The 14,382-nt window shown below is 40.1% G+C and overlaps 1 protein-coding gene across 4 annotated transcripts in view; it reads left to right on the top strand.

The window, feature by feature from the left end:
• CEP120 (centrosomal protein 120) overlaps window positions 1-12,886 on the top strand; it is an 81,637-nt gene extending 68,751 nt beyond the window's left edge. For all 4 annotated transcript variants that reach the window (XM_045081420.1, XM_004761349.3, XM_004761351.3 and 1 more), the window contains 2 exons: window positions 8,144-8,289; window positions 11,089-12,886. In XM_045081420.1, the coding sequence (XP_044937355.1) occupies window positions 8,144-8,289; window positions 11,089-11,323 (381 nt within the window). In that variant the 3' untranslated portion in view covers window positions 11,324-12,886. The remainder of the gene's footprint in view (window positions 1-8,143; window positions 8,290-11,088) is intronic.
• Window positions 12,887-14,382: the final 1,496 nt, after the last annotated feature.

Here is a 14,382-nt window from a genome sequence, read left to right as displayed (position 1 = left end):
CATTATGTCAGCTCCATTAACACTAGGTACGTTTGTTCCCAGGACAGGAAACAGAACGAAGATTTGGGGGTAGGGTGTGGGTCTCTTACCATATTTGTGCCCAGTAGATCTGTTTAAAACTAAGCTCTGATGTATTTAGTTAAAACAACACAGACTTCATTGGCTGACATCAGCACTATCTTGTCCAGCCTCCTGCTTATCCACTCGGGGTAATTAATTTGATTAATTTATAAGTAATTTAGCCAAGGAGGGGATGTAAATCTTTGTTTAAGAAAACAGTTGGAGGTCCAAGTCTTGGTTAAAAACTGTGTCTTGAAACCATCCAGGCCCTCCTACTGACTTGTCAGCTCTGGGTTATTTTCAGAAAACTTGACTTGAGTTCCTTAGTTTCGTTGTAAGTTTTTCCCACAGACTTACATGGTATGTGTGAGTGGGAGAGTCAGTAGTGGCCACTTTTTAGCCGCTGTTTAGTCTAGTGTATGCATGTTTACATCTCCTCTCTGGATTTATAGGCAGCTAAGGCAAAATAAAGATTATACTCACTTGATGGAGGAGCCTTTAACCCAGAGCACCTGGCAACAGAGAGGATTTCTTGCTCTAACCTCTAATTTTTGTGCGTGCATGTGCGATGATTATTAATGCCACAGACCTGAAGAAAAATGCAAGGCATTTAAAGGCTTTTCTTTAGTGTTTTAGAACTAGAATGTTTCCAGTTTCGTAAAATGACAGTTTTGTAGGTAAAGCTCGTATCATATAATTGGCTTTAGTATTTTTTTTTTCTGCTTGTAATTATGCTTGCTTATTGTAAACAATTGCAAATTATGCAACACTGCATAACACAGAAGAACGAAATCACCAGTATTCTTATCCCCTCCTTAGCCAGTGTTAAGAGTTTGGTATATTTTGGTCGAGCTTTCTTGTTCTTTGTTTTTTAATCATTACTTTTTAAGATAGTCTAACAGTCCAAAGAGGGGACTTAAAGAAAAGATGATGATTCTTAGACACCCCAACTCCAACTTTATATTTTAAGAAACAGCATTATCGGGGCTTTGGAAGCTCTCCATGTGCCTTCTTTCAACTGTGTCCCCTCCAGAGGGGACCGACTACTTGCCTAAATTTGGTAGCTATTCTTCCTTTGCTTTTCTTTAGTGTGTTTTTAAACGTTATATAGATGGAATCATTTTGTTGTCTACCTTATAGGACTTAGAATTGCTTTTAAGATTTAGCTATAGTTAATTTTTATTACTTAAAAAAATATGAACATATCGCACCATTTATCAAGTCCTTTTTCAGTGATTTTATTTTTTTAACTTAGAATAAGACAACACTGAAAATTTTTATATGTGCCCGAGTTGTTCTTGTATTTATACCAAAAAGTAGAGTTTCTGGTAATAGGGTTCACTGGTTTCTTCTGCTAAATATGGCCAAATTACTTTCCAAAGTGGTGGTACAACTTTTCAGTTCCCAAGCGTGCTAATTGTTATTCTCCATACCATGTCCAGCCCTTGGCTATTATAACGTGTTAATTTTTTCGATTTTGGTGAGTCTGAAATAGTATCACTTTGTGGCTTCAATTTTCATATCCCTGATTACTTCTTTGGAGCATTGTTTTCATTTCTTTTTTTTTTTTTTTTAAAGATTTTATTTATTTATTTGTCAGAGAGAGAGCGAGCGAGAGCGAGCACAGGCAGACAGAGTGGAAGGTAGAGTCAGAGGGAGAAGCAGGCTCCCTGCGGAGCAAGGAGCCTGATGTGGGACTCGATCCCAGGACGCCGGGACCATGACCTGAGCTGAAGGCAGCTTCTTAACCAACTGAGCCACCCAGGCGTCCCTGTTTTCATTTCTTTATTAACCACTTGTGTGGTATCACTGGGGAATGGCTTTTTTTTTTTTTTTTTTTTTTTAAGATTTTATTTGTTAGAGCGCAAGCACAGGCAGACAGAGTGGCAGGCTAGAGGCAGAGGGAGAGCAAGGAGCCTGATGTGGGACTCGATCCCAGGACGCTGGGATCATGACCTGAGCCAAAGGCAGCCGTTAACTAACTGAGCCACCCAGGCGTCCCTGGGGAATGGCTTTTTAGGTAGAAGTAAGGCAACAAGTAATCCAGATTTTCAAATTACAGCAGTGATAGTTATTTCAAATTTGACTTGTGATAGGAAGTAGGTGATATGATGGAAAATTGGAATCTTGAGTGATACAGAAATTCTAGAACTGAGAAGTACTTTAAGTGCAATGGAAGATTTCAGTGGATGAATTAATAGCATATTGGTTAGAGCAGAACCACGAATATATCAACCGAAGTCAGTAAAAGGCATCCAACCTGAAAGAGGGCTTAAAAGGATGGAAAATAGAGTCAAGAACATGAGCATCACATGGGATCGACTATATGAGACTGGCTTCCTTTTGTGTGTATCTGTGCCCCTGTCTTAGTCTGTTTGGGCACCATAACAGAATATCACAGACTTAAACTACAGATTGATTTCTACAGCTGTGGAGGCTGGAAGGCCAAGATCACAGTGCTGGCATGTCAGGCTCTACGTTTGGTGAGAGTCTGCTTCCCAGTTCATTAATGACCACCTTTTTGCTGTGTCCTCATGTGGAGGCCCCCGGGAGCTTCCCTTGACCTCTTTTATAGGGGCAGCAATCCCATTTATGAGGGCTTGCCTTCACGACCTAATCACCTCCCAAAGGCCCCATCCCCTAACAGCTCAAAATGGGAATTGAGTTTCATCAGGCACATTTCCCCAGCTATCCAGAAATAGAGAGTTCCTGAGAAACTTGTTGGAAGTTGAGATGGCACAAAGCAGAGAGTATCCCCAACTTTCCCCCAGTTGGTGTTTTGCCATTTGGCTTTTACAAAAGACCTACATGTATGGTAATGGCTTTTTCAGTAGTAGTCAAACTCTTCTTTGGATTCGTTTAGTCAAAGCCGGTACTAACGTAGGTTTTTTGGAATAATGAAGCCATATAATAGCAACTTTCAAAAAGGTGGGAAACCTGTATGCATTTTGGAGAGACACAGATATTAAGCCTCTAGCAAGCCCTCAGAAGACAACAGAATGGGAGAGAAAGCAGTATTTGAAGAGATACTAGGTGAGAATTCTCAAAGTAAAAAAAGGTAGATAGAAGAGTGTTTATGAACTCTAAGCAGAATAAATACTAAGTAAATCATACCTAGATTCATCATAGTAAAATTGCCCAGAAAGAGCAAAACCGTAAGGAATGGGGGTAGAGGAAGGCACGGCCTACACGGGGACAACAGTCAGACAGATGAGTTCACAACAGCAGCGCAGGAATTCATAAGAATACCATCCTTGAAGTACTGAAAGAAAATCACTGCCAACCTCAATTGCTTTATGCAGTGAAAGTGTTCTTCATAAATAACAGTGACATAGGACTTTTCAGACTAACAAAAATTGTGAGACGTTGTCGTGGCAAACCTCAAGTAAAAATATAGGGTTTTCTTCAGGCAGAAGGAAAATGATCCCAGAACGTAAACAGGAGAATAAAAAGGAATGGAAAGAAATATCTGACTAAATAGAAATAGTTGTTGATTGTAGGAAACAACCCTCACAGGCTTTGTTGGGTTTAAAATATATGTAGAATTATGGGGCGCCTGGGTGGCTCAGTGGGTTAAAGCCTCTGCCTTCGGCTCAGGTCATGATCCTGGGGTTCTGGGATCAAGCTCCGCATTGGGCTCTCTGCTCAGTGGGAAGCCTGCTTCCTCCTCTCTCTCTCTCTCTCTGCCTGCTTCTCTGCCTACTCGAGATCTCAGTCTGTCAAATAAAAAAATAAAATCTTAAAAAAAAAAAAAAAGTAAAAATGACTAAGAAGCTGATTGGGGGGGTGGGGGTGGAAAGACAAAGGATTAATCTAAGAAAAGACCAGAGCAGAGAATAACATAGAAAATATGGAAGAAATACAGCATCCTAACATGTAAAGATTTAAACCAATTATATGACCAGTTGCTTTAAATATAAATGGACGAAATACTGTCATTAGAGACAACTACTACATGAAAAACTAAAAACAATGGCAGTATGCTACTTAGAAGGGATGTGGCTTAAATGTCAAGATATAGAATGGATAAATTTGAAAAAGGAAAAGTATTTTACACATTAATACTAATCGCGAGAAAGCCAGTCTAGCACTACTTTTGTCAGGCAAAGACTTGAGAGCAAGAGAGATTATTGTAGGTAGTGTTCCTCATCATCAAAGGGTCCGTTCACCTGGAAGATGACAACAGTTCCACCTGTGTATGCACCTGGCAACAGCCACAAATGTATACGAAGTAAAAAATCAAGAGCACTAAAAGGGGGCAACCCTCTCGGGTCCCCTCCCTCTTTGGGAGCTTTCTACTATTGCGCAATAAACTTTACTATTAAAAAAAAACATAAAAGGAGAAATAGACAAATTCATAAAAATGGTACATTTTAGTCTAACTCTCCTGGGACGTGATAGAGCAAACAAAATCAGTAATGATTTAGAAGATTTAATCAGTACAACCGTTGGTGTATATATAGAATTATTTCATGAGAGAAGTCTAAAATACACATATTCTAGTGCCCACAGGACATTTAGCCACATTGCTCACATGCAAGATCAAACTATTCTCAACAAATTTCATATGGTTGTATTTGAGAGTATTTTCTGTCCACAGTGAGATTAAGCTAAAAATTAATAACAAAAAGTTAATATCCCCAAAAGACTGAAAATTAAGTAATATACTTCTAATTACCTATAGCTAAACTGAAAACCACAAGTGACATTAGAAAACATTTTGAACCAAAAAATAACAGCATATCAAGACAGGACATTTAATGCAAGCTATGCTTAGTGGGAAATTTTATAACCTTGAGTACACTTAAAAAGTAAAAGCAAAAAAATTATTTTTTAAATACTCCTTTCAGATGGTCAGGAAGAGTAAGAAATTAAGGCAGCTAGAAGAAAGGGATGAATAAAAATTCATGAAATAGGATGAAAATATACAACAAAATGAAAAAAATGAAAAGTTCTTTCTTAAAAAGACCTCCTTCGTGGCAGACTATTCAAGGACAAAAAGAGGATGTACTAAGTTCCAGCATCAAGAATAGAAAAGAGTGACACAGGGCTATTGATCCCATAGTCACTAAAATAAATAAGAGAATGGTAATACAATTTTTCTGTAAACTTTGAGAAACAGAACTTACAAAGCTGACACAAGAAGAAACAAAATATTAATTGGGTAGCTATTAAGGAAATTGAATCGAATCTGTAATGAAAACCTTTCACATAAAGGCTCTAGACCTAGATGGCTTCACATTTGAATTTTAGTAGAAACATTAGAAAGAAATACCACTAATCATAGACAAACTGTTTCAGAAAGTAGAAAGTCTGAACACTTCTTTTTTAAAATGAGACTAGCATACTCTTGATCCCCAAATCAACAGGAACATTTAAGAACAAAATAAATGGGACCGTTTCAAGAACACTGATAAACCACTTATAACAATCACAACAGAGTTTATTAAATAAAAGCAAACATGGGGGCGCCTGGGTGGCTCAGTGGGTTAAGCCTCTGCTTTTTGCTCAGGTTATGATCTCAGGTTCCTGGGATCGAGCCATGCATCAGGCTCTCTCCTCGGCAGGGAGCCTGCTTCCTCCTCTCTCTGCCTGCCTCTCTGCCTGCTTGTGATCTCTGTCTGTCAAATAAACAAAATCTTTAAAAATAAAAAAAATTTTTAAAAATTAAAAGCAAACATGGGGGTTTACTACCTTAAAAAAATACAAGGGAGTAAAAATCAGGAAGGTCTATTAGATGGAAAGGTGAAAATAAAACTGCTGTTATTTGTAGATGACACTTACACTTAGAAAACCAGAAAGTATCTACAGATGACCAAGTAGAATTAGCGAGTTTAGCAAGTTTGCTGGAAACCAATTCAGTATATAAATGTCAATGTTAATTCTCTATGCTAGAGCCAATTAGAAAAGGAGACTTTAAAATCTCTGCCATTTACTATAACATCCAGAAAGAAGAAACACCCAGAGGCATATTCTAAGAAAGTTGTTACCCTTACTATATAAAAAAGTATAAAATACTCAGTGAAATTAAAGAAGACCTAAATAATTGAAGTAAATGTTGTTCACTGATTTAAGAATCAATATTGTGAAGATAATGGTTTGGCCAAGGTGGTCTGAAGATTAAGCATAATCATAATCAAATCCCAGGAGCCTTTTTTTTTTTTCAGCCACAGAAACGGAAATTGATATAAAAATATGGAAGACTTAGACTGTCCCTCATCAAGGTTCATTATTTTAAAAGTTACAGTATTAAGGCTATATGCTTTAATGCAAGGGTAGAGAAATAGATCAGGTTAGAAAGCCCATTAACAAACCCATACATATATGGACAGAAGTGGTGTGTGAGTGCGGTTACTGCCAAGCAGGAGGAGAGGATATTTCTTAAGTAGATGTTGCCATATCAGTTGGAGTTCTTTGGCAGGGGGTGGGGTGGGGGAGAAACTTGATTTCACACATACTCAAAACCCAGTGCATATGAATTATCGATCTAAATGAAGCTTCAAGATGCTACAAAACAGCATCCCCATACAAAAGTGTCTTTAAGACTAAGGCAGGCAAAAACTTCCTTAAATTGGACATAAAAGGCACTAGCTAGAATAGAATCGATAAATTTGGACTATGTTAACATTAAGTCAGAAACACCATTACAGGAATGAAAAATGCAAGACAAAACTAGTGGAAAATATTTGCAATTTAAATAACCAACAAAAGACTTAACCCCTGTATATATAAGGTACAATGAATATATCAGTAAGGAAAAATGCATAACCAAGTAGACCTAAGCGCCAGATGGTAACAGGAACTTTACAAAAGAAGAACACCATTAAAATACTAAACCATGTTTAACCTCATTAGTGCTGGAAAACAATGGAAAATTTACAGCGAGATGCCACTACATAAACCTATCAGAATGGTTTAAATGAAAAAAAAAAATCACATTATGCCAAGAATATGGAGCACTGGAGTGCTCACAGGAAAGTATAAATTAGTACTGCTACTTTAAAAACTGTTAGACAATACTTATTAATACGGAAATTCTCCCACCCTGTGGCCCTTCCGTTTAAGTCCTAGGTATCTCCCCAGTAGAAAGGCATACCAACATAGGCATACAAACCTAGGCCTGTAGACGTGTATGATAGTATTTACATCAGTGTTCGAGAACGAAACTACAGACCAACCCACATGTCCCTTAGCAGCGGAATGAACAGATTGTATATTCATCTAATGTGATACTATGTAGTAATGGCAATCCTCAAACGAAATGTCCCTACAGCAATCTGTACAAAGAACTCTGAGCTAACTGTTTGATGGTGGGGGTGTACAGCCCCGCCTGCAGTACCAGACCCGTCCGTTCCTGAGACCGGCTGATTCAGTCATGGGCCAGCCATTCTGGGGAAACTCGCCCATTTTATTCCAAGACATTTTGTCCTGTGTGCAGAGATTCTTGTGTGAACTTAGAGAAAGGAGGAGCAAGGCATACTCTGACCTGAGGCGGACGTGAACTTAGTGACCAGTGGAGAGACCATTCATCTGGGTTTTCACGGTGTATCTTATCTTTGTATAATTTACCATTTCGTAGATGCTTTTACCACTGGTCCCTTGGCAACTCACTGTGTTGCCAGAAGACTCTTCCCTCCTTCATCCTGGGTTCTCTTATGGTATTTCGCTAACCTCAGTACTGACTGGGCCTTGAATGACTGTGGCTGACCGCAAGAAGAAGGGACTTTTTTTTAAGATTTTATGTATTTATTTGACACAGAAAGAGATCACAAGTAGGCAGAGAGGCAGGCAGAGAGACGGGGAAGCAGGCTACTCACTGAGCAGAGAGCCCGATGTGGAGCTCAATCCCAGGACCCTGAGATCATGACCAGAGCTGAAGGCAGAGGCTTGACCCACTGAACCACCCAGGTGCCCGAAGAGGGGGCTTCTGAAGAGAACTTGGCCCTTTCTAGACAGTGTGATTCGGAATGAGCCCACATGGCTGTATCATGGGTCCTGTCTGATAGGATTAGTATCAAGCCAGAGTCATATGAAATATATTTACTCCTCACATTCAAGTTCTGGCTTGTTTCTTTCTTTCCAGAGGGAGCAAGAAAGTCAAATGGCCCATCTAAAAAAACAGCAAGAAGAGCTGGAACAGATGCGACTACGCTACCTGGCTGCTGAGGAAAAAGATACGGTGAAGACCGAGAGACAGGAATTGCTGGATATCAGAAATGAATTAAACAGGTACAATAACCAAAAAATTCCTTTTTTTTGCCCCCCATACAGAAATGGGAGTTCCAGTAGGAAAACCTCTTCATTAGCCATGGGGCCAGGGCTGTCCGAAATAAAGGACTTCCCATGTCAGCTGTGGTACGTGGGCTGCCACAACCACAAGTCTACCCAAAAGACCGTTCTGCTCACATTTATTGCCATGAATGTAGCTGTATTTAGCTGGTTCGTTCCTGTTCATATCCTTAGCACTTTAAATTTTATTTTTGTGTGACTAATGTAGGATTGTTGTTACTACTTCAAGGTAATTGATTATACTGAATTTTTAATAACAATAGACACTTCAAATCTAGTTATATTATTAATATAAATAAAATAGCCCTTACTTATTAAGCCCTTACTGTATGCCAGGAGCTATGCTAAGTGCTTTCTTTGCTCATTTTTTTTTTCTCTTAAAAACAACTTTTTGAGGAAGATATCCCCATTTAGAGATGAGGAACCTGCTGATTAGAAATTTACGTACCCTTTCCAAGGTCATATAGCTAGTACATCATAGAGCCAGCATGGAAATGTGGTTCTATGGCTATGTATATTTTTTAAGACTTTATATTTTAGAGAGGGGGTGGGGGAGCCAGCATGCTCACAAGTGGGGGAAGAGGCAGAGGAAACAGCCTCAAGCTGACTCCCCGAAGAGTAGAGAGCCTGAGGCAGGACTGGATCCCAGGAATGTGATTGTGACCTGAGCTGAAACCAAGAGTCCAGCGCTTAACTGACTACACCACCCCCAGTTGGCCCTGTGGCTGTATTTTTTAATTATCGTTCAACACCAGGCCTCTCTGTAATGTCCTGTTCATCTTAGTGACAATTTCAGCAGCACTTCATGTTTGAAAAGCCATCGTTAGAAAACAACTTAAGAACAAATTCTTTTTGGAGGGGTTTTGGGAGAAGGCTTTTTAACTTAGTCTGTGAAGACACTAGTATTTTTGTCCCAGCAAAGCCTACTCTCTTAACGTGGACTGCCTTCACCATAGATTGGGTGGCTTCAACAACAAATTCATTTTCTCATAGTTCTAGAGGCTGCAAGTTCAAGATCAAGTACCAGTATGGTTAGTTTCTGTGAGGACCCACTGGCTTATTCACATCTGCCTCATACTGTGTCTCTTCTAATAAGAGCTTCTAATAAGGTCCCCGCCTTCAGGATCTCATCCAAACTGCATCATCTCCCAAAGACCCATTTGGCAGATAGCATCACATTATGGTGAGAGCTTTAGCCTCTTACTTTTCGGGACACAAAATTCAGTTCAGAGCACATACGTTTGACATCTGCAGTCACTATCAGGTCATTTCAGAGCTGAAGTAAATAACCGCATTTACAATACTGCTGTATACGTGTCATTTGGAAAAGGTCAAGTACCATGCGACAGGGGTCAGTTTTGACTCTTTCCTTTTATTCCGCAGATAATTAGTATGCAATGTGTTACAAACAGGGAGGATGTTATAAACGACCCTTGCTTTCTAAAATTTTGCAGTCATATACTTCTGTTTGTTTGTTTTACTTTATTTTAGCATATAGGTATTAAGCCTCTGCTGTTCACTAAGCACTCTTTTGGTGGCTGAAATACCAGTAAGCCATCTGGCTATCAAATTTGCAGATCAAGCACAATTGAATTTTGAGAACTTAAGCCACTAAGTACATTAGAAATAAAAGCAGAGTCTTCTGTATAAATTACAGGGCAGACCCGATTGACCTAAGTGATGGGAAAGGCAGGAGCAGACCATTGATGTGAGGGGGCCTGGGCAGACACATGGGGCCACGACCAGGGGTGTGACACGACTGTCACAGCACCATCTTTATAAAGATAAAATCTAGTAGTTACAAATTAAAACATTTTTATAGCCACTTGCATAAGGGAGTATAAAGTTCTCTCTTTATTGTACAATTTCAATTAAAAACCTACTCCACTGTCCAAGTTGGTATTACTCTCACTTAGGAAAGTATACAAAGTATACTTAACATTCGCAAGGTCACGCGATTAACAGTATTCCACTGGAAACACCCAAGTCCCAGGCTGGTACCTGCTGTCGCTTCTCTGACCTCTAGATGAGGCATCACAAACATACAAGATCTTCCAATGAACATGCTGTCTAAACCAGGCATTCGCATCGAAACGCTATCTCCAACACCTAGCACTGTGGGGTATATAGAGGTATTGCTTGAATGACTTGGGAAAATTCTGTTTAAAACAACCAAAAGGATTTACCAACGACTTAAAGGCCAGCAATAAAGGGTGATTAAATAAGAGTACATCCAAGTGAGAGAATGTTGTGAAGCCCTTTAGAAGACAATAAAAGATGCAGGAAAACATTTTATCAGTAAGTGGAAAAAAGTAGTACACAGTCTTGCCTATATCCTATCATCGGCTTCTTAGAAAAATATTTAAGACATACGCATTTTTAATTGAAAAGAAATACAGAAAATTATTACTTAAATTGGTTATCTTTAGATAAGATCATCATGATTTCCTTTCCTTTTTCTAGAATTTCACATTTCTAGAACTGCTACAATTCTTACATATTTTATAATTAGAAAAACAAGTATTGTTTTCAAAACTGTCTTTTATGAGCATGTTCACTCTGGCTAGCCAAGTGGAATACTGGTTTTTGTTATCTTCCTGAAAATAATGCTACAGGCATAATTTCCCATTAAATCATTTTTTGAAACGGTGTTTTGTTAACTAAAAAAAAAAAAAAAAATCAAAACCCCAAACAGCATTTATTGCCTGCTTAGAGTGGCGTCTGTTCTTGACTTCTCAGGTTAAGGCAACAAGAACAGAAACAGTACCAGGATTCCAGAGAGATTGCGAGCGGAAAACTGGACAGCCCGCGTGGCAATGCCCTGGAAGAGGGTTTGGATGATTATTTGACTCGACTCATAGAAGAAAGGGATACTTTGATGAGGACGGGTGTGTATAATCACGAGGATCGAATAATAAGTGAACTAGACCGACAGATCAGAGAGGTTTTGGCAAAAAACAATGCCAGTAATTAATACCATTTGGAAAATCTTTACAGAGACTCCAGGCCTGAATATTAATTTCATTGTAAAACCCTCGAAAGAAGGGAAAATGGATATTTTAAAATCAATTTTCAATTTTTTATAAGCAAAATTTTGTATGTTACTGTACAGTATTTATTTGATTTTATTTACTTTATGCTACCTCTCCCACTCTGGTTTTATTTGTAATTGCATTTTATATACTCATTTTAAATGACTTTTCAGTGTTTCTCATAATTTATAATTTCCTGGCTAACTTTCCCAGCAGCTTTTCCTGAGATTTGTCCTTAGAGAAATGACTGCAGTAATTTCCAGTTGTATAATTTTTCACATTGAGCCGAAAGAGTATATGTTGCACTTTAAAAATGCTGCATCCTATTCATTTGAATATGGCTATCTTGAAAGTTGAGGCCAATTGTAAACAATTTTATTTTACTTTAGACAGCTTGTGTTTTTAACTTATAATATTGGACAGGTTTGAAAACAGAAAGCAAGATCAATGCAGAGAAGCGCTAGGCTCTATTGAATGACAACCTAGGCATTTATTTAAATAAAGTTAATACAGAATAAACTTGTTTCCACACCCATTGAATTTCCAAATTTTCACTGTGCTCCTAACTTTTAGGAAGATACAAGTCAAAGTCACAGTTTAAAAAGATGCTTGTCTGCCCATCCATGCCCCAGATTGTATTTTGATTTCTTGAAAACCTAAACCCTCTGTAATATAACAGACACAAAGGCTTCTGCTGAGAAAGAAGAGGGAGAAACAACTATTTTTTACTCCACTAATTTTGATCAGTTGGATGTTAAAGTACACGAGATTCAGTCACTGGGGGTTCCCTCTGGAGTGCCCTCCCCTGCGAACTTCTGAGAATTCCTACAGGGCTCGGCTTCATAGCCCTTCTTGGCCCTTAGGGCAGCACTTTCCACCTCCTTTTCCAGAGTCTGTTAGCCAATTCACAGATTATGCGAGTCTTAAAATAGAAGTAGTTTGCAATTTCTGATTCCCAGATATAATACATTTAAGTAGATTTTAGGAAATATATAGTGTTTACCAAGTACTTCCCTAAAAGCAGAATAGGATGGAAACAAAATTTTCTATCGTTTTCAAGAAGGTGTATTTTTGGGGGAAAAGCAAAGTCCCAGCCGCAGTCTATGTTTTGTTTTGTTTCCTTAATAACAAAGTATTAATCTTCTAAAAAACACCCCAGCAGTACAATGACAGAGACCAAAATGACTGAATGAGAGACTAACAACTCTGACTCCCAGCAGGAATGTGAACTTCGTTATGGTTAGACATTTCTCTCACTGATTCTCCGGCCACAGGGGCCACACGCGTGGAACCAAGCATTTCTGTTGCAGGAGGGCGCTGGTGAAATCCAGCCCCTGTGCCTTCGGGAGGTTGGTGTGCGGCGCCTGACTGTCCTCCGACACTAGAGGGGGCCTCAGATTTAGAGAAATGAAAAGGACTTTTCTCCGGTGTGTGGTTCACTTCGCCCTCTGTAAAGCTAGCTTCTGGCTCTGTAGCTTCAGCAATAAAAACCAGAATCCTGCGGACACGGAGTGCCCCAGCAGTCTCTTACTTCTGTGCCTCCACAGAGCAGGCCCGTGACCGGCGCCTCCTGTCACCCTGTGGGCTGGGTTCTTAGGGGCGTACATTACCCGTGCTTTCATAGGTCTGGCACTGGGGAACATCTGAAATTGTGCCATCTTTTGCAGTCTTTCAGCAACAGCCAATTCGTGCACAAGGGTCATTTCATGACCCTCCCAGGGTCGGAAAACTGAGTGTCAGCACGGTAGGTGAAGGAAGGGGGGTGCCTGCTGAGGGAGGTGGCTTCCTCATTACCACACTGAACGGCAGACCTCTCGTCGTGTATTTCTATGTGAAACAAAATTCCCCTCCAAGATGTCTGGGGTTCCTTGACACAGGGGAAGCCCAGTTTCCACGTCTGAGGCTGGTGCCTGCTACGTGGGAAGGGGGCAGCAGGGCTGTGCCCGGTCAGTCAGGGTCTTGCCCTAGGCCAAGTCAGGGCTGTGCAGGGTCTGGAGACCTGGAGAGCTCTTTTACTGCTGCAGCCCAGTGATTTCGACCAGACCTGCGTTCCTGTTTGCAGATGGGGGAGTCTGAGTGTGACTTAAGGATGGATTGGGGCACCACAGAAACATCTGGGGGAGAGAATAGTCTGGTTGGACCACCTACTGCTCTGTCCACTGCTGCCCAGCATGAATGTCAGGTATCAGTTCACAAAACATACCTCCTGTTCTTCCAGTCTGAAGACCAGTCCTCTGCTAGCTCCGAGCAGAATTTTACAGTCTGGCCTCTCACTGCCATTGTGTCCACATTCATGGAATAGCTGACTTGATTGCTTTTATCGATATAATTCACAACAATAAAACCTACCTTTTTTTTTTTTTTTTTAATTTGACAGAGATCACAAGCAGGCAGAGAGAGAGGAGGAAGCAGGCTCCCCGCTGAGCAGAGAGCCCAATGTGAGGCTCGATCCCAGGACCCTGGGATCATGACCTGAGCCGAAGGCAGAGGCATTAACCTACTGAGCCACTCAGGCGCCCCTGAAACCCACCTTTTCAAAGAATACAGTTCAGGGGGTTTTAGTATATTCTAGTATATTTAGTATATTCTCATCCTACAGATGTCCTACAGCCATCACCACTATGTAATTCTAAAGCCCTTTTGTCATGCTCAAAGGAAACTCTGTAGGGATGTCACTCCCCATTCTCCCCTCTGCCCAGCCTGGCGACCGCTAACCTGCTTCCTGTCGCTGTGGCTTTGGCGATTCTGGACATTTCATATAAATGACATCCCAGATTCTCTATTTAAAACCAGAAATAAGAGAAAACCTGACGTAATTCTCCATAAGCAGCAGTTCCTATGATATACAACGTTTTATCACGTGTTGAATGAAGGGATATGGAGATGTAGAAGGCCACACTAAGGGTGTAATGTGTCAAGTTACACGTAAGAACATAGCTCGACTCTGACTCTCCATTCCTGACCAAGGCCACGATGAGCATGAACAGCGAGAGGTGAAAAA

The sequence above is a fragment of the Mustela putorius genome, unplaced genomic scaffold (assembly GCF_011764305.1).
Source record: "Mustela putorius furo isolate JIRA1106 unplaced genomic scaffold, ASM1176430v1.1 tig00000561_pilon_pilon_pilon, whole genome shotgun sequence".
NCBI classification, from domain to species: domain Eukaryota; kingdom Metazoa; phylum Chordata; class Mammalia; order Carnivora; family Mustelidae; genus Mustela; species Mustela putorius.
Note: the sequence above shows the minus strand (reverse complement) of the source record. Positions and strands in the feature narration are given on the sequence as shown.